Source organism: Anomalospiza imberbis, chromosome 33, assembly GCF_031753505.1.
Source record: "Anomalospiza imberbis isolate Cuckoo-Finch-1a 21T00152 chromosome 33, ASM3175350v1, whole genome shotgun sequence".
Classification (NCBI taxonomy): Eukaryota; Metazoa; Chordata; class Aves; order Passeriformes; family Viduidae; genus Anomalospiza; species Anomalospiza imberbis.
Genome location: NC_089713.1, coordinates 1,353,655 through 1,377,484, shown reverse-complemented (window position 1 = coordinate 1,377,484; position 23,830 = coordinate 1,353,655). Strand labels below are relative to the sequence as shown.

Sequence of the window (23,830 nt, the reverse complement as noted above, 5' to 3'; positions counted from 1 at the left end):
CTTCTCATCCATATGACATACTAAACTACACTCTCCAATCCCTAAAATCCCTAAATGCCTGTTGCCCCCGGGGGATGCTATGTTGGTATTCTCCTTCCTCAGCCCCGGGGATGCTCCGCTGGTTGCCCTGGTCCTCCCAGTTCCATCGTCCTCGTTCCAGGGCGATGCCCCGCCGCTCTCGGTGCTCATTGCCCCATGGGATGCTCTGGCGGGGTCCTCCCCCCTCTCCCCAGGGCATTCCTCGCCGCCGTCCATTGCCAGAGGTGGCGCCGGGGCGCTCCCGGGGCTCTGACGCCGCCAACGCCGCCGCTCCTATCGCCGGGCCCGCACTGAGCCCTGTGTGCCAGCACACGCCTTTTATAGTCCGGGCAAGCCCCGCCCTCCCGCCGACAGCCAATGGGAGTGCAGTGATGTCATAGTGGTGAGGGGCTGAGTGTCAAGGCCGCTTGTGATGTCACAATGAAGGGGTGGGGCCAGAATGAGAGTGCGATCTGATTGGTCAATGCGGAAGGCGTTCCTGCACTGATTGTTCCAGGCGCTGATTGGTTGGATTGACGCTGGGGGGCGGGGCAAGGCGGGGAGTGGGCGTGGCTCACATGGGGGTAGTCCCAGCCCCATTCTGGGGATCCCAGGCCCATAGGGAGGGGTCTCTGGGGGTCCCTGTCCCATTTCTGGGGGTTGTAGGTTCATGGAGATGGGTCTGTGGTGGTTCCAGTCCCATGGGGATGGGGTTCTGGGGGCACCGGCACCATTTTGGGGGGTTTAGGTTAATGGGGAGGCTTATCTGGAGGTACTAGCCCCATTTCTGGAGTGGCCAGTCCATAGGGAGGGGTCTTCTGGGGCTCCCTAGACTATGGGGAAGGGTCTGTGTGCTCCCAGTCCCACTTTTGAGTGGGAACTTTGTGATTTGTGTGGGTGGCGAGCGACCCGTGGGAACAGCAAAGATCAGCCACAGAATTTAATAAGATTTTTTGCCAATTTTACTTTGGAAAACACCTTACCTTTGGAGGATGTTCCGGTGGGGGTCCGTGCTCCTCCTGCCTGATCCCGGCACTGTCTTCGTCGTTGGCTCGTGGGGATGCTCTGCTGGTGTCCTCCCTCCTCACCCCGGGGCATTCCCGGCCGCTGGCCGCCGTCCATGGCCGGAGGTGGCTCCAGGGTGCTCCAAGGTGCTGAGGATGTCAGCAGCCCCCACTGAGGCCATCCCTGCCCAGAGACCGTGGGGGAATGGGCAGACAAGGAGAGCGTCCCTGGGGCTGGGGCAGCAGAACTCAGAGGCACCAGCGGCTCCAGCTGGGAAATGGAGTGTGGAATGGGGCTGTGAAAGCCCTGCCTGGGCTGTGCCAAGCAGCACACACAAGCCCTGACTCCCATCCCCCAAACAACTCTCTCAAGGAGACATTTAAGAGGAATTACAATTGTTTGTGTCCTCTGAGTTGGATGCACTGGAGAAATACCAACAAGAGATTCTCAGGAGCTCCAAACAACAAAACAGCCTTTACTGGCAACTTTAGAAAATCAGGGAAACTTTGGCGGAAGTTTAATATTACATTCAATTCACACAAAACACTTCCCAAAGCATTACCTTGGCCCATTCAAATTCACAAAATCTAAGCCTGTTCTATTTTAAGTTAATCAAAATTTGTGAGGGGACATATTTAGAAGAAGAAGACACAGAAAGAGAAAGACAAAAAAGATACACAGAAGCAGACACACAGAGCTACCAAATCCTGGATTCCAGCTGGGTTCAGATAGAAATTCCAAGAGGAGGTAGGGTCAAGATGTGTGCTTGCCTTGTGCTCAGCCTTAAACACCCCTTGGTGTTCCTGGGCCCTTCCCCAGGTGGGACTTGGGGTCATTTGGTCACTCAGGAGCTGGGCTGGGGGCTCCAGAGGTGGCTGTGGAGCATTGCCTGTGCTGTGCCAGGGTCTGGCAGACACTGCTGGGCTGGGATAGAGGCTCTGGGGGGATTGGGGTTCCAGGGCAGGGCAGGGCTGGGGTTCCAGGCCAGGGCAAGGCTGGACCTGCCCCTTCCTCCCCACACATGAAATGTTTCCAGCCAACAATCTCCTCCAGTCTGTCACAACAGGCAGTGTTGGAGGTGAAATCCCAGTTCATGCCATGGGCACCTGGACAAGAAGGACTGTTCTTTTCCATATGAATGAAAGCCCCAGGTCTTGGCTCATTTCTGGTTTGATTGCCTGGATTCTGTTTGGTTTTGTTGTAGCTTTGTTTCCTTTTCTGTGCCTGAAGTGTCCAGTCAGGAGCAGAGTGACTCTTGCCAAGGAACTTTGTGGTGCTGTCACTTAATATTAAATCTGGTTTTTGCTGATCCCTTGCTGGGGATTTTTTCAGCGCTCTCAAGCCCTCGTTGGTAACAGGGTGAAGGAGCCCTGGCCCAGGCTCTGGCCCTGGGGGACACGGGGACGCTGCCGGGGGGGTCCCTGTCCCCCTGTCCCACCCCCCACTGCCCCGGCCCCCGTCCCCGTGTCAGGCTCTGGGGTCGATCTCGTGGAACATCCTCTGGGGGAGGCTGCGGCGCCGGGGGCGGGGGGACCCGGGGGGACAGGGGACCCCTCTGTGCACGAGCAGCGTTGGACTTCTCTGGGGGAACTGGGAGGGGGGTCTGGAGTGGAGTGACCTCCCCAGTGACCTCACACAGCCCCTGTGAGGTCACACAGCTCCTGTGATGTCACAGAACCAACTCTGAGATGTCACCCTGTGATGTCATACAGCTGCTCTGTGATGTCACAGAAGACTGTGAGATGCCACAATGTCACCCTGCAATGTCACTATTTGTTCTTTGGTGTCACAGCCTGCTCTATGACATTACACAGCCACCCGGTGATGTCACAACCCACTCTCTGTTGTCACAGAGCCACCCTCTATGATGGCAGGATCTGCTCTATTACCTTATACCCTTCTCTATGATGTCACAGCCTGCCCTGTGATGTCACAACCCCCTCAGTGATGTCACAAAACCCTCCCTGTGATGTCATACTGCCACTCTGTAATGTCACAGCACACACTTTGACCTCACTGCCTGCTCTATGATGTCATACAGCCATGCCATGATGTCACAGCCTGCTCTGTGATGTCACACAGTCCCCTCTGTCATGCCATAGCTGCTTGATGACCTCACACTCTGTGATGTCATAGCCCAGTCTGTGACCTCACACAACCCACTCTGTGCAGTCACACAGCCCCTCTCTGACATCACAGCTGCTCTGTGCCTCCGTGACACAGCCACAGAGGTGCTGCTGTGACACAGCCCCCTCTGGGACACCCCACAGCCCCTGCCAGCGCTGAGCCCCTGTGAGCTCGGTCTGTGCCCTGCTCGTGTCCCTGGGATGCCCTGGCAGTGCCCCAGCTCAGCAGCACAGACACAGCACCAGGACTTTAATGACCTCTGGGGCTTTGGTGCTGTTTGCATCAGACCCAGTCCCTCAGAGTGTGCTCAAAGAGCTTCTCAAGAACTCAAAATGTCAGATTCAAAGTCCAAACTTTCTTTAACTGTTAATGGGTTCCACTCAAGGACACAATTCATATCAAAGTGTCCCCAGGCCCCAGGCAGAGCAGAGAACTGGAGGCACTGATGACAGGTGGGGACAAACAAGGCAAAGGTGTCTCTGGCGCTGAGCAAACCTGGATGTGTCTCAGGAATGCAAAGGGCCAAGGCTGAGCCCCAGCCCCTGGCAAGGCAGATCCTGTCCCTCCCTCCTTGCTCAGGGCTCTTCCCGGAATGGGCACTGCCATGTGGGGATGTGCCATGCCAAGGGCAGGACCATGGGGCGGCCCCTGCCAGGCTGCTGAGCAGGGACAAGGAGGCCATGAGGCCCCAGGGCTGCAAGGGTCACTTGTCCCCTCGTGGCCTCAGGCCCAGGGCCAGCAGCCATGGCCAAAGGGCTGCACAGGTTGGCTCTGTCAGGGCCTTGCAGCTGCTGCACATCCCTGTGCCCTCTGCAGCCCAGGCTGTCCTGCGGTGTCCCTGCCCTGGCCTCTGTCCCTGCAGGCTGTCGTCATCCCCCGGCTGCCCCACCTCGCTGGCCCCTTCCTTTGCTGACAGCTCTGCCTCCTGCCTGCCCCTGCCTGGCCACACAAAGCCTTGGGCTGCTCCAGGCTCCTTCTGGGGATGTGTTGCACCACAGCCTTGCCCTGGGAGGGAAATTCCTTTCTCCTCATATCTAGTCTGGGCCTCCCCAGCTGCACTTGGTACCATTATTTCTTTCTCTCGCTGTTTTATACAATGAAGAAAAACTCCATCATGTGTGAAAACACCCTTGAATCCCTCCCAAGCTAGTCCTGTTCTGTCCTCAGTATCCACACCACTGACCCCAGAACCCTCAGCCTCTACCTGCTGGATATGTGATGAGGCCTCCAAACCCCATCTTGGGAGATTTTTGGGTGCTCTACAAGGTCTGTGAAAATGGAAAAATAGTGGTCAAAGTTATTTTCTCCCAAATCTTGCAGTGACAGGGTCATTGACAAGGGTCAATGTCTTTCAACTGAATGAAGGTGGATTCACATTTGTTAGAAGGAGGAAATATTTTACAGTTATGAGAGTGGCACAAAACTGAAACTGTTTTTCCAGAGAAGTGGATTCCCCATCCCAGGAATTCTTCAGGATCAGGGAGTTTGTTCAGCCTGACCCAGTGAAATCCCCTCCCCAAGGATGGAATTCCTGTTGAGTCAGTTCTCTGATGTGCTGGGTGCCCTCACAACGCTTCTGGCCAGAATGTCTGCTGCAGGGGCTGTGACCTCACAGCCATCACCACTGCAGCCCTGTCCCCTGGGCCTGGCTCTCCCCTTTCCTCTGCCCCTGCCTTGTCTCTGCTGGCACAAAGAGTTTTGTCATTAATATTTTGTCCCCAAGGTGCTGGGGCAAATGGCTTCCCCGTCAGGCTCCTGGAGCAGAAGTGGCTTTCCAGAGCCCAGCCAGAAATGAGCCCTGAGGCAGCAGCTCTGCAGTGCTGGCCACCAGGCCGGCTTGCCAAGGGAGGCTTCTGGCCACGCCCTGCAAGCAGCTGCTGCTGCCAAGGCGCCTTTGGTGCCTCAGGCTCTCCCTGGCACAGCTCCCAGCACGGCACTCTGCCCTTGCGCCCGAGGCCTTCCCTGTGCTGGGGCTGGCCTGGGGCTTTTCCTGCAGCGGGACCTGCCCTGCTCCTGGCACAGGAAAGGCAGTTCCTGCTGGAGCAGGAGGCTCTGCCTGCAATGGGCTCAAACCACTCCCGCAAGGCCCTGCTTACTTCAAAATTGCTTCCTAGAGCAGAATATTCTAATAATTGTTATAGTTCCTATGCTGTGGAGTAAATAACCAAGCCAAGGTCCCCTGGGATGTCACTATGGAATGTCTGTGACTGCCTCTGACCACACGGCTCTTTACCATCCCCAGAAACCCCTGGGAGGTCTCCATGGAGCCCCTGTCTCTGCCTGGGACATTCCAGCTCTTGAACAGCCTGGAGACTCTTGGAAAGTCCCCACGGAACCCCTCTGAGGGCCTGTGACAAATCTGATCCTTAGCAGGCAAACATCACCAGGAACCCCTGTTGCTATGGTCAGTTTCCATGGCAACCATCACCAGCCCCTGTTGCTATGGTCAGTTTCCATGGCAACCATCACCAGCCCCTGTTGCTATGGTCAGTTTCCATGGCAACCATCACCAGCCCCTGTTGCTGTGGTCAGTTTCCATGGCAACCATCACCAGCCCCTGTTGCTTTGGTCAGTTTCCATGGCAACCATCACCAGTCCCTGTTGCTATGGTCCGTCCCAGGGCAGCTCCATGGAGACCCCATGCCAGGGGTGGTTGCCATGGACACCAGCTCAGGCCTGAAGCCAGAGCCCTTTGCCATGGCAACCATTGGCAGTCCCATCCCCAGGGCCGTGGGATCCCAGAACCACCGAACTGGCTGAGCTGGGAGGGGCCCATCGGGATCCTCGAGTCCAACTGCTGGCCCTGCACAGGACACCCCAACAATGCCAGCCTGGGCCTGGCAGCGGTGTCCAAACGCTGCTGGAGCTCAGAGAGCCCTGGAGCTGTGACCCTTCCCTGGGGAGCCTGGGCAGTGCCCCAGCATCCTCTGGGCAAAAACCTTTTCCTGAGATCCAACCTCAGCCTGCCCTGACTCAGCTGCAGCCACTCCCTCCAGTCCTGTCCCTGGGCACCAGAGTGAAGAGTTTCCCACAGCCCCAGCCAGGGACCCGCTCCCAAGGCTGTGTCCATGGTCACTAGGGCTGGGACCAGCTGGGATGCTTGGTTTCCAAGGGCCGGGGTTCAGGAATGGGATTCCCCAATTTCCTGCTCCCGCTAAAACCGCACTGCCCCGCGCTGCCCTCCCACCTCCCATGGAAAGCACAAAAGGCAAAGATCCTGGGCTGGGAGGAGAACAATTTACTGGGAACAGCAGTGGAATAAAGAAAAATCAGGAACAGAAACAATATTGATAACAAAAGGGATAAGAAAAAAGATTTACAGGGAACACTCCAACACCACTTACGGGCTCTTCCTGGCCATGTATTTCCGCCTCCCTGGAAAGGACACCCTTCTCCTTGTGCAGAGAGAGAGAGAGAGAGAGTGCCTTTCCTGCCCCTGGCAATGACCTGAGGTGGGAGTGAATGTGATGACAGGGCCATGGCCAAGACCCTCATGTTCTTTGATCCCACATCAGGTCATTGGCAGGGGCAGGAAAAGGGACAGGTGTCTTCCAGCATGGATCACAGGGAACATAGATCACCAGGGCTCTTCCCAACATGGGTTCTCCCATGGGGGATGGAGCTGGAGCAGTGCACAAAGCTCTTCCTGCAGTTGGGGCATTTGCAGGGCTTCCCTTACATGTGCCTCCGTTGGTGTCTGGTCAAGTGAGAGCTGCTGGAGAAGCTCTTCTCACACTGAGGACACTTGTAGGGCCTCTCCCCGGTGTGGATGCGCCGGTGCTTGACAAGGGTGGAGTTGTGCTTGAAGCCCTTCCTGCAGTCAGGGCAGCGGAAGGGCCTCTCCTCGGTGTGAATCCGCTGGTGCAGGAGGAGATCTGAGCTGGTTGGAAACCTCTTCTTACACTCGGGACACTCGTAGGGCCTCTCCCCACTATGGATCATTTGGTGGATGATCAGATGGGACTTCTGGCTGAAGCCCTTCCCACATTCCCCACACTTATATGGCCTTTCTCCAGTGTGGATCCTCTGGTGGCAGATCAAGTGGGACTTCTGGCGGAAGCTCTTCCCACATTCCCCACACTCATAGGGCCGTTCCCTGGTGTGGATCCTCTGGTGGCAGATCAGGCTGGAGCTCTGGCTGAAGTTCATCCCACATTCCCCACACTCATAGGGCCTCTCCCCAGTGTGGATCCGCTGGTGACGGAGGAGATTGGAGCTGTTCTGAAAACTCTTCTGACACTCGGGACACTCGTAGGGCCTCTCCCCCATGTGAATGCGTTGGTGGATGACGAGGGCAGAGCTGCCGCTGAAGCCCTTCCCACACTCCCCACACTCGTAGGGCCATTCCTGGCACAGGGTGGGTCTTTCCTCCTCAGAGCACCCTGGGCTGGGTTTGCAGCCCCTCCTCCTGCGGGATCTCCAGGACTTTTCCTCCCTTTTGGATTTCTGCACTGTGGAGCAGCTCAAAACTGCCTCTTCCACGAGGTTCTGCCGCGGGGATTTGTCTTCCCTGGTCTCCATCCTCAGCTCCTTCCCTGGGGGAGGAAGGACAAGGAGAGGATGGGATTTGCCTTCATGCCATAGGGAAAGGCAAGGAGATCCCCCCAGTGCATCCCTGGCAGGATGGCATCGGCAGCAGGGTTGTCCTGCAGCCAGGAGCCACGCTGGGCTGGGAGATGGAGCAGGAAAGAGGGGGAAAGGGGCACTGACTTCCTCCTCAGCTGCCCGGGGGTGCCAGGCCTCCTTTCTCTTCCTCGCAGCTACCTCCTCCATCTGGCGAAGGTTTGGGGATGGGAAATTCTGTTTCGGGAGGAAAACAAGGGATGAGCACATTGAGTTTTGTACTGATTTGAAGGCAAATCAGGAGGAGAATTTAAGCCAGAATTACAATTTAGTAAGAATATTAAGATCAAGCCAATGATACGGAAACTGGCTTAGACTGACAGAGTCAGGATTTAACCTGACACCCCGTTCGTCAGGGTGGTGGTAGCAGTCTGATGAAATGGTGGCCGCAGTCCTGTTGGAGTGATGAACGTGATTCTGTCAAAGCGGCAATCCTGCAGAAGGGATCACCTGATGGGTCTTGCTCTGAAGGTCCAGTGGTGGTTACGGAGCTCTTGTCCTCTGGGAATCCAGTAGGCAAGGTGGTCCTGGTGTTGGAAGGGTGAGATTATATCCAGGTAGGAATGTTTGGTTCCTCCCCCTGGGCGGAGCATCCCACAATGGGATGATGTAATTTTATCAGTCCTGCAGTGGCACTCAATGGCCCATTAACAGAAGATAGCCCCTGGAGGGCGTTATCAGGGCTGAGTCATGGAAGAGATAAAGAACACTGCCCCACCTGTTTATCACAGTTTATGAAGATGGTGACTGAAAACATACTTTGGGTTACATCTTACATTGCACCCTGAAACAGTGAGGCAATCCCTGCTCGGGGTGGGGGGTGAACACCACCCCCCTTTCCAAACTGGCTCAGGTGTAAAACCCCCACCCTGGGAAGGCCACGCACACAGGGGACAATGTCACACTTGCCCCACCTCAGGGGAGGTCTCTGTCCCTGTCACTCCCTTGCTCTCCCCCATTTTCTCTTTCTTTCCATCTCTCTCTCTACCTCGTATTTACTGTTCAATAAAATCCACTTGGGATTTGGTCTCGTTAGCACCTTAATTGGGGCAGAGGCATCTCTCTAACAATTTTATTAACCAGATTGAGACATTATTTTGGTGCAGTGAGTTCAGGGCACTGATGTCTGACCCCAAGTGCCTTTGACAACAGCATGGCTCCCTCCTTTCAGGAGGTTCGGGCTCTTTCTGGAGGAACTCTTGGACAGCTGGAGGCAGCTTCCTCTGAGCGACTTTTGGGAGAATTTATGAGGAAAATGGCTGTTGTGGGTGGCCAGTGTAAAGAAAATATTTTGTTGTCCTTCCTAGAAAAGTTTGTTAAAATCACTGGAGGAAAGGAAGCAAATGATACCAGCAAGACTGACAAGGATCATTCACCACAAGGTGAGGAACACAAGGCTGCACGAAGTCCTACAAGAAGCCCAGCTCAAGTAGCTAAATTCCCTAATAAATCCCAATTCACAGGCCTGGGGACTTTGCTAAATGTGGCAAGCACATTTTTCTCTCTCTCAGGATTTTTATAAAGGTGCACAGAGAGAAATGAAAGAGAAAATAATTTCTGTTTCTGCTCCTTGTTTTTCTCTTGTGGAATGTGTTTGGAGAATTGTTTATCTGGAGTGAACACTTGGTTGGATCAAGGTGGACTGTTTGAGCCTGATGGATAATCAGATCCACCTGTGTCTGGACTCTCCAGAGAGGGTCATGAGTTGTGAGTTAGTTAGATATGATAGTTAGAGAAAGTCGCATGTACGTTTAGTATCCTCTTTTATATAGTATATTAATGTATTATAGCATAATTATAATAAAGAAATCATTCAGCCTTCTGAACTGGAGTTAGACATCTTCCTATTGGGTTCGCCTGCATCTACAACAGCCAAATGTGAGAATCATTTTTCTCTTCGTCCCTGTCACCTTTGTGACAGGTAGACTGAGCTTTCCCTTCCTTTTATTAATCTGTATTGGGCCGAATTTCCACTTTTCTTTTATTGGAACCTGCCAATAGCTGAGCTGGAGCTGTGCAGGAAACGATGAAATTTGGAATTGCCACAGAATTGCTTCTATTGTCGGTTTGCTCATGTTTGGGATTTGTTTGCATTTCCATCACAAGTGACTTGTGGGAATATCAAATATTCATCAAAGTATTTTATGCAGAGTTAAGTTTGATTTCTGCTGAGATTATTTTGTCCGGTGCCCAGGGGATGCTCGAGGGCAGTCTGTGCCTCTTGTCCTGGCAGATGCTTGGGAGGAGCTTGGGGGGTTGTCCCTGTCCCTGTCACCCCAGGCCATTCCCCAGGGTCTGTCCCTGTCACCCAAAGCCATTCCCCAGGGGGTGTCCCTGTCACCCCAGGCCATTCTCCAGGGGGTCTCCATTGTTCTCACCCCAGGAAATGTCTGGGGGGTCTCCCTCCCTCTCACCCTTTGCCAGGAGTTGCTCAGGGCAGTCTCTGTCCCTCTCAGCCCTGGGAATGCTCAGGGGTCTTTGTCTCCTTGCCCTGGGGGATGCTCAGGGGGTCTCCATCCCTCTGGCCTCAGGAAATGCTTGTGCAGGGCTGGGGACCAGGGGCTCTGTGTCCCTCTAACCTCTGAGGGTGCTCGGGGTGGGGGGCTCTCAGACCTTCTCATCCCTGGGGAGGCGGGGGGGTTTCTGCCCTTCTCAGCCCTGGTGTGACCCCGCCCAAATGTCATCGGGGTCAGAGGGACAGAGACACCCCCAAATTCCCAGAAAGGCTGAACCTGGGATATGATTTGGGATGAGGATTTAGGACGAGGGTGGAATTGGGGCTGGGGTTGGAGTTGGGACTGAGAATAGGATCAGAGCTGGGATTGGGGTTAAAGCTAGTCATGGGATTGGCTTTAGGGCTGGGGTTGGGATTGGGTCTGAGGCTAGATAAGTCTGGCTCTGGGATGAGATTAAATACAGAACTGTGAGGGTGTCTAAATGTGGAGTGAGATTGAGAGCAGGATCAGGGTCAGGTTTGGGACTGAGCACACGCAGAGCAGGACAGGGGGGATGCCACTGCAGGATGTTCCTGGAATCGTCCCAGCCCTCCTCAGGCACCTCCAAATATGAGGGGCAGCTGGGTTCTCCAAGATCCAGGTGCTCCCACACTGCCCCTCAATACCAGGCGAGCATTCCCTGAGGGCAGCCCTGAATGTGACCTTTGGGGCTCGGGGATCAGCCTTCACATCCCTGTGGGAGCAGCTGCAGACATGCCGAGAGATTTTTCCCCTGCCTCTTTCCTGAGGAAGGGTGAAGCTCAGCTGTCCTTTCCTTTTGGTGCCTTCTACTCTCCTCAGCTGAGGATGTCAAACTCCCCACGAGCATGAAAGTCCCTATTCCCTGTTTCTTTGTGACAGCTGCGTGGAACATCCATTCAGAATGAAGAACATTCTGACAGCCCTGCTGAATGACAGCGGGAGGAGGTTTGTGAGAAAGGGAGGAAATTGTATTTTGATTGGAAATACAAGTTACAAAATTATTTCTTTCCATCCCATTCCTTTTCAGTCAGTTGCAGTTCTGTTTTCAGAGTGCCACCTTCTCAGTGTTTGTGTCCTCTTTTCTCTCCTGCCTTTCTTTGCCTGCTCTGTGTCTCTCTCAGTGTCTCCCTTGATCCAGGGCAGCTCCCACCAAAGGCCCTGCCCGGATTTCATTCCTAATCCATGAGCTACAAGAACTATGGGTGAAGTTATGAAAGCTGGCAGTGAAATGTCACTGTAGGAACTTGCTCCACTTGGCTTTTGGCTCCTTGTTAAGAGCTTTGCCTTCAAGGGCAGGAACATCTTTTCCTGGCTGGAAACTGGAATTCCAGCCCCAGGGAGTGTGTGCTGTGGATCCCAGAGGGGCATTCCCGAGGCTCCCAGGGTGCTGCTCCTGCAGTGGCTCCCAAAGAGCCGTGTCACATCAGGGAGAATCTCAAAATCTTGGTTATCTCAGGGGTCTTTTATAGTCCTCTGTGGAAGGGGGGGACGGGGACAAGACAATGAATGTCCATTGAAGCCACCAAAGGGGAACAGGTCATGTTATCAGCAGTGAGCGAGAGCCATTGTCTTCTTGGTCCATCGACCACACCTGGGCAAACATCTCGCATTGATCAGGCCAGCCCTCCTCCCTGTGGTAGGGGTCTGAGTCTCAGTCTTTGGGAGGGGCTTCAATCTCCATCCATCACAGTGGTCATGAGGCAGATGAGGGGTCTTCCGTGGGAGATCACCAGAGTTACCCCAGAAAGTTCATTTGGCCAAGAGGTGGGAAAATTCGTGGGTTGAGCAGGTATTGTGAAGCAGGTGTAAGCAGGTAGAACAAGCCGCTCCTTGCCAGGCCCTGCTCAAAGCAGTGGTCCGTGGTGATACAGCAAATACACCTGCAAAAATAATTATCTGTCTCTCCAAGCCAGAACTCCGCTCAGCATCTCCAGGATCTCAGTCTCTGCCATTGCGGCAAACGTGAGGCAAAAATGAGGGGAACTTGGGACCGTCTCTTACACAGGGGCGTGCATGTCCTTTGAAGGGGAATGATCCCCACATGTGTCCAGCACTGCAATAAACACACAGTCTCTACAGCTCCGTACGGGATTTGTGGGATCGATTTTTCATCCACGTTTCAGCAGCAGAGCTAGCAGTATTTTATCTAGCCTGGCAAGCTACTAATGATTCAAAGCAGCACATTTCACCTAAATACACATGGATTTCTACCCTGTTAAATTTACCCTGTAAAATACCCTGTTTCAACTACTGAGCACCCCCTGGGCTGAGAGGGACAGAGACTCCCTTGAGCACTCCCCTGGCACAGGGGTGAGAGGTAGGGAGACCCTCCCAGGCATTCCCTGGAGTGAGAACGATAGAGAGATGGAGACCCCCTGGGGAATGGCCTGGGGTGAGAGGGACAGGGACACCCCTTGGGGAATGGCCTGGGGTGACAGGGACAGGGACAACCCCCCAAGCCCCTCCCAAGCATCTGCCAGGACAAGAGGCACAGAGACACCTCAAGCATCCCCTGGGCACTGGACAAAACAAACTCGGCAGAAATCAAACTTCACCCTACATAAAATGCCTTGAGGAATATTTGCTCTTCCCACATGTCACTTGTGATGGAAACGCAAACAAATCCCAAACATGAATAAACTGACAATAGTAGCAATAATGTGGCAATTCCAAATTTCATCGTTTCCTGCACAGCTTCAGCTCTGCTGCTGGCAGGTTCTGATAAAAGTGAAAATTTGGCCCAATACAGATTATTAAAAGGAAGGGAAAGCTCTGTGTAGCTGTCACAAAGATGATAGGGATGAAGAAAAAAATTATTCTCACATTTGGCAAAGCCCACAAGCCTGTGAATTTGGGAGTTATTTGGGAATTTAACTACTTGAGCTGGGCTTCTTCTAGTAAAACATAAACTTTAAGCGATTTAAAGATTTTAGAGGAGCTAAGATTTTAGTTAGAGATAAGCCTTACTAGAGTTAATTAAAACAAATGAGTAGGCCTTGATGAAGTTAAGAGTTAGTAGTTAACTAATAATTGATTGCTTGTCAACACGATGTTTAGTTAGCTGGGTTTATAATGAAGAATATAGAAACTGACAAATAGCTTTTAGGAACATAAGACAGTTGTGGGCCTCCTCTGTTGTGAAACCAATTGACGACAGGGAATGGGAGTTCTACCAAGGTTCATTTGTCCTATTTGCATTGAAAAGGTAGAAAGGTCAGAATGAGGAAGACTTCATTTACTTCCTCATTTTGGGACCCCTCCCCATGAAAGGGACCACCGACCCTTTTCAAGGAACAAACTACACATGCTTAATAGCTTTTGAAATGATTAGCATACAAAGTGAGGAATGGGATGCACTAAAATTATGAATATGTATTTGCATTTTTGGTATTCAATACTTGTATGGATAAAAGGACTCTGTAATCATTTGAAAGGCGCAGTGCGTATTTGGGAGCTATCCCGCACGCTGCCTGGCATCATAATAAACATACACTTTCTAACTTTAAACTGTTAGATAGTTTCTGTCCGTCACAGTTGGATATCAGTACTACATCAATATCCATATTTCTTTAATAAATCACTAGGACTTTTGGCAGCCTTGTGTTCCTCACCTTGTGGTGAATGATCCTTGTCAGTCTTGCTGGTATCATTTGCTCCCTTTCCTCCAGTGATTTTAACAAACTTTTCTAGGAAGGACAACAAAATATTTTCTTTACACTGGCCACCCACAACAGCCATTTTCCTCATAAGTTCTCCCAAAAGTCACACAGAAGAAGCTGCCTCCAGGTGTCCAAGAGTTCCTCCAGAAAGAGCCAGGACCTCCTGAGAGGGGGGAACCATGCTGTTGTCAAAGGCACTTGGGGTCAGGCAACAGTGCCCTGAACTCACTGCACCAAAATAATGTCTCAATCTGGTTAATAAAATTGTTAGAGAGATGCCTCTGCCCCAATTAAGGTGCTAACGAGACCAAATCCCAAGTGGATTTTATTGAACAGTAAATACGAGGTAGAGAGAGAGATGGAAAGAAAGAGAAAATGGGGGAGAGCAAGGGAGTGACAGGGACAGAGACCTCCCCTGAGGTGGGGCAAGTGTGACATTGTCCCCTGTGTGCGTGGCCTTCCCAGGGTGGGGGTTTTACACCTGAGCCAGTTTGGGAAAGGGGGGTGGTGTTCATCCCCCCACCCCGAGCAGGGATTGCCTCACTGTTTCAGGGTGCAATGTAAGATGTAACCCAAAGTATGTTTTCAGTCACCATCTTCATAAACTGTGATAAACAGGTGGGGCAGTGTTCTTTATCTCTTCCATGACTCAGCCCTGATAACGCCCTCCAGGGGCTATCTTCTGTTAATGGGCCATTGAGTGCCACTGCAGGACTGATAAAATTACATCATCCCATTGTGGGATGCTCCGCCCAGGGGGAGGAACCAAACATTCCTACCTGGATATAATCTCACCCTTCCAACACCAGGACCACCTTGCCTACTGGATTCCCAGAGGACAAGAGCTCCGTAACCACCACTGGACCTTCAGAGCAAGACCCATCAGGTGATCCCTTCTGCAGGATTGCCGCTTTGACAGAATCACGTTCATCACTCCAACAGGACTGCGGCCACCATTTCATCAGACTGCTACCACCACCCTGACGAACGGGGTGTCAGGTTAAATCCTGACTCTGTCAGTCTAAGCCAGTTTCCGTATCATTGGCTTGATCTTAATATTCTTACTAAATTGTAATTCTGGCTTAAATTCTCCTCCTGATTTGCCTTCAAATCAGTACAAAACTCAATGTGCTCATCCCTTGTTTTCCTCCCAAAACAGAATTTTCCTTCTCCAAACCATTGCAAAATGGAGGAGAAGGCTGCGAGGAAGAGAAAGGAGGCCTGGCACCCCCGGGCAGCTGAGGAGGAAGTCAGTGCCCCTTTCCCCCTCTTTCCTGCTCCATCTCCCAGCCCAGCGTGGCTCCTGGCTGCAGGACAACCCTGCTGCCGATGCCATCCTGCCAGGGATGCACTGGGGGGATCTCCTTCCCCTTCCCTATGGCACGGAGGCAAATCCCATCCTCTCCTTGTCCTTCCTCCCCCAGGGAAGGAGCTGAGGATGGAGACCAGGGAAGACAAATCCCCGCGGCAGAACCTCATGGCAGAGGCCGTTTTGAGCAGCTCCATGACGCAGGAATCCAACGGGGAGGAAAAGCCCTGGAGATCCCACAGGAGGAGGGGCTGCAAACCCAGCCCAGGGTGCTCTGAGGAGGAAAGACCCACCCTGTGCCAGGAAGGTGGACAGAGCTTCAGCCAGATCTTGGAGCTGGTGGTCCATGATAAGCTTCAGGGTGGGGAGAAGCCCTACAAGTGCTTGCAGTGTGGGAAGAGCTTCAGGAAGAGCAACAGCCTGATCTGCCACCAGATGATCCACACCGGGGAATGGCCCTATGAGTGTGGGGAATGTGGGAAGGGCTTCAGCTACAGATCCAACCTCATCAGCCATCAACGCATCCACACTGGGGAGAGGCCCTACGAGTGTGGGCAATGTGGGAAGAGTTTCAGCCTAAGGTCCCACTTGATCCGCCACCAGAGGATCCACACCGGGGAAAGGCCATACAAATGTGGGGAATGTGGGAAGGGCTTCAGCTGCAGCTCTGCCCTTGTCATCCACCAACACATCCACAGTGGGGAGAGGCCCTACGAGTGTGGGGAATGTGGGAAGAGCTTTAGCTTAAGGTCCCACTTGATCCGCCACCAGAGGATCCACACTGGGGAAAGGCCCTACGAGTGTGGGGAATGTGGGAAGAGCTTCAGCCGAAGGTCCCACTTGATCAGCCACCAGACGATCCACACTGGAGAAAGGCCATACAAATGTGGGGAATGTGGGAAGGGCTTCAGCCAGAAGTCCCAACTGATCATCCACCAAATGATCCACACTGGGGAGAAGCCCTACGAATGTCCCAACTGTCAGAAGAGCTTTCAGACCAGATCCATTCTTCTCAAGCACCAGCGGATTCACACTGGGGAGAGGCCCTTCCGCTGCCCCCACTGCAGGAAGGGCTTCAAGCAAAACTCCCATCTCATCAGGCACCAGCACATCCACACCAGGGAGAGGCCCTACACGTGTCCCCAGTGTGGGAAGAACTTCTCCAGGAGCTCTCACTTGACCAGACACCAACGGAGGCACCAGTAAGGGAAGCCCTGCAAATGCCCTAGCTCCAGGAAGAGCTTCATGCACTGCTCCAGCTTCATCCCCCATGGGAGAACCCATGTTGGGAAGAGCTCTGGTGATCCATGTTCCCTGTGATCCATGCTGGGAAGAGATCTTTCCCTTTTCCTGCCCCTGCCAATGACATGGTGTGGGATCAAAGAACATGAGGGTCTTGGCCATGGCCCTGTCATTACATTCACTCCCACCACAGGTCATTGCCAGGGGCAGGACAGGAAAGGGACTCTCTCTCTCTTTGTGTCCCTGAGGAGAAGGGTGTCCTTTCCAGGCTAAAGGAAATACATGGCCAGGAAGAGCCAGTCAGTTGTGATGTAGTTTTCCCTGTAAATAATTTTTCTTATCCCTTCTATTATCAGTATTATTTCTGGTCCTGTTTGTTCCTTGTCTCGTTGCTGTTCCCAGTAAATTGTTCTTCTCCCAGCCCGGGATCTTTGCCTTTTGTGCTTTCCATTGGAGGCAGGAGGGCAGCAGCTGAGTCAGGGCAGGCTGAGGTTGGATCTCAGGAAAAGGTTTTTGCCCAGGGGCTGCTGGGGCACTGCCCAGGCTCCCCAGGGAAGGGTCACAGCTCCAGGGCTCTCTGAGCTCCAGCAGCGTTTGGACACCGCTGCCAGGCCCAGGCTGGCATTGTTGGGGTGTCCTGTGCAGGGCCAGCAGTTGGACTCGAGGATCCTGATGGGCCCCTCCCAGCTCAGCCAGTTCGGTGGTTCTGGGATCCAATGGCCCCTGGGGATGAGACGGCCAATGGTTGCCATGGCAACGGGGTCTGGCTCCAGGCCCGAGCTGGTGTCCATGGCAACCACCCCTGGCATGGGGTCTCCATGGAGCTGCCCAGGGACGGACCATAGCAACAGGGGCTGGTGATGGTTGCCATGGAAACTGACCATAGCAACAGGGGCTGTGGTGGTTGCCATGGAAACTGACCATAGCAACAGGGACTCCTGGTGATGGTTGCCATGGAAACTGACCATAGCAACAGGGAGTCCTGTTGATGGTTGCCTGCGAAGGATCAGATTTGTCACAGGCACTCAGAGGGGTTCCATGGGGACTTTCCAAGAGTCTCCAGGCTGCTCAAGAGCTGGAATGTCACAGACAGAGACAGGGGCTCCATGGAGACCTCCCAGGGGTTTCTGGGGATGGTAAAGAGCCATGTGGTCAGAGGCAGTCACAGCCATTCCGTGGTGACATCCCAGGGGACATTGGGCTGCAAAGGCACCGATCTGTCACAGGCACTCACGGGGGCTCCACAGTGACATCCCAGGAGTCCCCAGGCTGCCAAAGAGCCGGGATTTCATGGGCACTCACAGGGGTTCCTGTCATCGGCAGAGTGGGAGCTTCAGGCAAAAGCTTTATTTCCTTACTGGAGAAACTCCTGCTTAGTCATGAGGTGGAGAAATGACCCCCAACAGCCACCATGGATCCTCAAATCCCTGCAGCACCCCTAGACTTCTAGAATTCCTTCTAATAGAAGAGACTGGCAGCGGCTGGATCCCATCCCAACCCTGCAGATTGGACAGGTGGAATTGAACCTTAATGCAATTTGTCCCAAAAGAATAACAATGGAATACCAGATAAATCTGTATAAATACAGCTATGATTGATTCTGATCATTATTAGATAAAACGGTCTATTTACAACACAGAATAAAAATTTAAAAATAGTTATTTACTTCTCAATACAGGAGCTATACCAATTATAGACTATTCTGCTCTAGGAAGCAATTTTGACGTCACCAGGGCCTTGCAGGAGTGGTTTGAGCCAACCGCAGGAAGAGCCTCCTGCTCCAGCAGGAACTGCCTTTCCTGTGCCAGGAGCAGAGCAGGTCCCGCTGCAGGAAAAGCCCCAGGCCAGCCCCAGCACAGGGAAGGCCTCGGGCACGAGGACAGAGTGCCGTGCTGGGAGCTGTGCCAAGGAGAGCCTGAGGCACCAAAGGCGCCTTGGCAGCAGCAGCTGCTTGCAGGTCATGGCCAGAAGCCTCCCTTGGCAAGCCGGCCTGGTGGCCACCACTGCAATGTCACTGTTGAGTAAGAAATGTCACAGGCTCATCAGAAGGCTGATTGGCATAATGTGCCATATGTTTGGAACTGCTCCTTTTTATTTGCTGTTCTGATCCAGGTAGATAAAATCCCAGTGGCACATATCAGAGGTTTGTTAGGGAAGAGAGTGTGGATCAATTCTGCCTCGAGTACAGACAAACCCATTGGTGGGATTGTCTTTGCTCAGGGACCAGGTTGTACATGGTGAATAATGCAGAAATATGGAAGAACTCGATGTGTACCTCAGGGAGATCTCATATGCAAATATCACTGTTGGATGTTACTGCCACTGTCTGTACATTAAACCACACAGACATGAGACAGAAGGAAATGTGTAAGCGTCGAAGGTCTGTGCAAGTGATATAGAAGGAAATGTGTCTCAAAAGTTTGAGCAAGGGAGATGGAAGGAAATGTGTCTGAGTAAGTGAAAGATAGAAGTTTTTACTTGATGAAGTTTTTACATGACGTTTGGTAGTTATGTTGACGATTCGGAGATAAGGGGTGGAATGTCCTAGGTGATGTTATGGTGCTTGCATCCCCAACTGTGTGTTCTGTTTATGCTTGATGTTATGTTCTGTGCCTTCAGGACTGGCTCTGAAAAGTGAAGGTTTGTTTTGTCTTGTTTCCAGCCGGCTCACCTCTCCCCAAAGTCTGTGTCTAGGAGAGGCTAGGGCTTGCTGGCTTTCTTGCTTGATTGCTGGCTTGATTGCTTTCACTTTGCTCTTGCTCCTGCTTTTTGCTTTTGCCCTTGCTTTTGCTTATTAATTAGTTTAGCTAGGCAATCCAATTTTTTCCCTGGACTGTTTTTTTTCTTTCCCTTTCCTGAATACCATTTGAACCTGCTCAGGACTGGGACCTGGGAAACACCAAGACACACCGAGAGCCAGCATTTTGTGACCTGCAGCAGCCATCCCCAGCACCGGAGACCAGTAACTAGGCAACTACTCCCAGGAGAGACTTTCTGAATTTGTCACCTCTTCAGAGCGTAGAAAGACTTTTTGTCATCTGGTGTTGTTCATTTTTTGTGCTGGGGAGTGCTTTGCCTGCTCAATAAACAGGCTGTTTCCACTACTCTCTGAGGAAATTCTTCCTGAACCAGGTGGCGGAGGGGCGGTGGGGGTTTGCTTTCTGGGGGCTCCTTCTGGAGGTTTTCTCCCAGATTTGCCCAAAACCAGGACACATTACTACATCAGTGGGCTGTTCGTTGGTGAGATCCAGCAGGGCCCTGTTCAGCCGGTCCTCAGCAAACTGACTGGCCATGAGCCACTGGTGGATGTACCTCACCATGGCAGGCACCTGGAGAAGGCAGGGGAGACTTGGAAAGCTGCCAGAGGGAGGAATGTCCCCAGCTTCCCCAGAGAAGTCCTTCCCTTCCCACCACACTGCCATGGCCTCAAAGGCTTCCAGTGACCAGTAGGCATGGCTTGGCAGGCCAAGCAATTCTTGGGAGGATCAAACCCTGGCCACAGGCTGCTTACTTGCTTTGGATTGCAAAACCCCTCCTCTACGAGCATATCCAGCAGGGCAGCACAGGTCTCCTGTGCAGGGCCAGCTCCAGGGCCTTCTTCCTCTTCCTCCACACAGGACAGCTTGGGCACTCTTGTGGGTCTCTGCTCCATGTCAGTGACTGGATTTGTGGCTACTTGCAGGTGAGATGCCTCGGAAAAGCTCCGAGTCAGCAAGGCCTGCAGTCGTGCCTGGAAGGCACCTTCAAGAGAGAAGCCTCAGGAAGGCGACAGGACAGCAAGTCCTGCACTCTGGTCTCGAGGGCTCCTGCCACAAGGACAGGAGACTCCTGTCAAGGATTGTGGTCTGGCCTCGAGGGCACCGGTGGCAGGGATGGGAGATGCCTCCAGGGCACAGAGTCCCACGGTCTGCCCTCGAGGACACCTGCAGGAGAGAAGCCTCGGGAAGGCCACAGGTCACCAAGTCCTGTGGTCAGGCCTCGAGATCAGCTGCAGGAATAACGCCTCAGAAAAGCTCTGGGTCAGACATGAACGAGTGCGCTGTGCGGGGGCTCCTCACGGCACAGCTCTGTCCCGTCCTGTCCTGTCGTGTACTCCGAGCACTGTGGCGTGGTCTTGTCACCGCCAGCTCCTATGTCACCCCGTGTCACAAAGGGCCCTTGGACACGCTGTCCCGTTCCATGCCACGGTGACCGTGCTGCACCGTGTCACAAAGGGCCCCTGCACACACTGCCCCCTGCCCTGGGGCCACCCCCAGCCCACCCAAAGTGGCTCAGGTTGGAAGGAATCCCTCACCCCAAGTGTCTAAGACAGCCCGACAGGATCTTTAGGAATGGCTCAAACCATCAGCAAACGCTGCCCTGCTCTGTAGGCTCGGGGCAGCAGAAGGAGCCCCCAGGGCTGCCAACACAGCCGCGCTGGGAAGGGCACGGGGCCTTCACAGAAGCTGGCACGGCCTCCTTGGGACACGTCCCGGCTGGTGGCCATCCTAAACCCGCGGATGTGACACGGACAAGGAACGTGTGGGCCAGGGCACGAATGCTGCTCTGACCCCTGGGGCCCGGGGAGCGCTGACATCAGCAGGTGTGGCACAGTCCCTGCCCAAGCAGACCTGCCACCCCCCGAGCCCTGGCAGCACCGGTGCCCGTTTCCTGCCCCAGAGACCTGTGCCCGTGGGGGGCTCCTGTGCCAGAGGGAGCCAAAGCCCACGTGCATTGGGGGCTGCGCTCCTGCCTGCAGGGGCTGTTGGCAGGAGCACGTGGAGCAACTGCTGGCAACACTTGTTCTCTGTCAGAAGCTCTTACTCCATGCTGAAATTATTTTCTCCTTGAAGTTATTGCCTTCAGCACAAAAACACCTTAGTGGCGAAGGCACAGAAGAATCTGGCAAGTAAGAATCCTCAATTCAGGAAAGCTTTACTTCCCATTGCTCAACTCAAGCAGTTCCAAAAAGTTGCAAACTTCCCAAATTAATTGGGATGGCCTGAGGAGGTGAAGAGTTGGAATTTTGCTTCCCATCTCAAAGCAGCAACTCATTTGCCTTAACCTCATCCACTGAGGGTCACTTTACAGGACAGAGAACTACACAAAAAAAAAGGGAAAAACCAAGGGCCATTCTTTGGTTTTCTATGAATGGATGATCATATCCTAATTCTCTTAAGAAATAAAAGTTCTCAAGAAATCAAAGTCCACTCAGTGGTAGAAAAGTAGCTCAAAGAAATGAGTAGATGGCAAAAGGGCTAATCCTCCCCCTGGTACAGAGATCTGAGTGGCCAGTAAAGTACAGCTCTCCCCTCTTGTTCCGTGCAGGAGAATCAGCACCAGGAAGAGGAAAAGTCACACATATTCTTTCTGCCCTCCCTAACCAAAGCTGTGCCAAAGCACAGATGCTGCCTTCAAACTGACTCAAATTCCAGCCTAGACCTCTCACCTTCCAGACAACTCCTTCTCCAACACCCCACCAGCACCAAGCCCCCCAAACTCCCGCACAGAAGCCCTCAACCCCCCGCCAGGAGCCCCAGCTGTCTCCGTCCCTCCGCAGAGCTTTCCCATCCTCCAGCAGACGCCCTGGTTCCCTGCAGGTGCCGTGGGATGGCACTCAGGAGGATCTGCTCCAAGGCCTTCCCCTGGAGCACGCTCAGGCTGCCAGGCCTATGGATCCTGGATCATCCTTCCCACCGAGCCTTCCTGTGCACGGCTGTTCCATTTGCACCTTTGCACTCAGCTCGGACTTCTCCACTTCACCAGGAGTGCTGGGAAAGGATGGAGAGCAGCCTGGCAAGCTCTTTCTGCAGCTCCCTCTTTACCCTGGGGAGGGAGAACATTCCACAGGAAAGCAACTGGTGCCACAAGGAGCGGGTGGCCTCAGGCACCTTTGGGGATGGAACAAGGCCTTGGTTTGACATAAGTAAGCACAAGCCATTCACATGAGTAAACAAGTAATTAGCACAGACATACCTAAGTACTTAGCACCAGTTAGCATAACAAAAACCTGGTGGCCTAACTTGACATGAGAGTGACCTGACAAAAAGCTTTAGACACAGTCTACCAGAAGAACTAAGGGCAAGTGTGGAATCAGCCCTGTGCAGGGAAGCCCTGAGGAAGACTTTGTGCTGCTTTGGGGCATCGAGACCGCTCCTGGCCAGGGCCTGGACATCAGCTTCAAGTATGGGAATCTGACACAATGTATTTCTAACCCGCTGCCTATGGAATCACCTCAGCAGTGTAAAGATGGATTGTTTTTTGATACAACTCCTACTTCAACCCACTGAAATTTATACATGGTGGAGAAACATTTCAGTGGGTGCAGACCCCTGCTCTCCTGCCAGGTCAATAAAAGGGCTTTTGGCTGACAATGCATTTGTCTGCTGATTTGTTTGAATGAGGGAGACCCCTCAGGACTGCTGTATCCTGAGGGAACACCATTGGCCTTGGCCTATAGGCACCTGCACAAGCTTAAAATCAGCTGCCTCAGCTTCCAGGACCTCTCTTGGCCAGCATCCTGACGTGGATGGAGGACTGCTGTGAGGCACTGCTGGGACCCAGTGGGACAGGACCGGCTGTCTCATGTCCACGTAGCATGCCTTACACAGCCAGGGCCATGGCTCGACGAACTGAGAGGATTCCACTGCCTCAGTGGTTCGGGCTTGACCCCTGGGAGTTTGCGAATCCAGTAAATCACTGGATAGATAAGGGGGATGAACAGGTTTATTTAGAGGGGCTTTACTGGTGTAAAGCCTTACTTACTCACTTTACTTACTCAGCTGGTGTGGAAGGGGCTAACAGCGGGTCTGTTAGCTAAAGGAGTGCAAAGAAGTTGAGAAGTAAGAAGTTGATAAGGAGTTTTTTTAAGGTTGTTATTAAGGAGACTAAGAGAAGAGAGGAATTGAAGAAAGATAAAGAGGAAATTTTGTAACTAAACAAAGAATTTTTTAAAAGTCAATTAAAGTCACTGTTACTTTTCACTCATAGTGTTATGTTAATTTACTGTAGCCAATAGTTAAAGTAGAAGAAGTATAAACAATTAGAAGTGTATATGTTGTGAGAGGCGTTGGTACCGCTGTTCAGCAGGCGGCAGGGCACATGCTCTGAGTGTGGACAGGTTTCCTAATCAAGCCGATATTGAACCTCAGATTTTAAAGCTTGTGTGTGGAAAATCACATCTGGTACCTGTAACCTGGGGTTGCACGTGGGAGGAGAATTAGGAAAGGACTGTGAGGCTTTGTGAAGAGAGTTTTGGGTGGAAGTGAGAAGGAGAAGGAGATAATGGGAACTCACCAGAGCAAAGAAGTTCCCCGAGCTAGCCCTTTGGGATGTATCTGAACCCACTGGAAAGAAGTCACCAGTAAGGTGGGATTGGAGAACAAAAAAGA

General features: G+C 52.8%; 2 protein-coding genes across 2 annotated transcripts in view; one reads left to right on the top strand and one right to left on the bottom strand.

The window, feature by feature from the left end:
- Positions 1 to 6,502: 6,502 nt before the first annotated feature.
- Positions 6,503 to 23,830, bottom strand: part of LOC137463966 (zinc finger protein 271-like) — a 1,077,684-nt gene continuing 1,060,356 nt past the window's right edge. The window contains exon 9 of the mRNA XM_068175307.1: positions 6,503 to 7,497. Within this exon, the coding sequence (XP_068031408.1) occupies positions 6,826 to 7,497 (672 nt within the window). The 3' untranslated portion in view covers positions 6,503 to 6,825. The remainder of the gene's footprint in view (positions 7,498 to 23,830) is intronic.
- Positions 14,945 to 23,830, top strand: part of LOC137463965 (zinc finger protein 208-like) — a 1,270,300-nt gene continuing 1,261,414 nt past the window's right edge. The window contains exon 1 of the mRNA XM_068175306.1: positions 14,945 to 16,420. Coding sequence (XP_068031407.1) covers positions 15,036 to 16,420 — 1,385 coding nt within the window. The 5' untranslated portion in view covers positions 14,945 to 15,035. The remainder of the gene's footprint in view (positions 16,421 to 23,830) is intronic.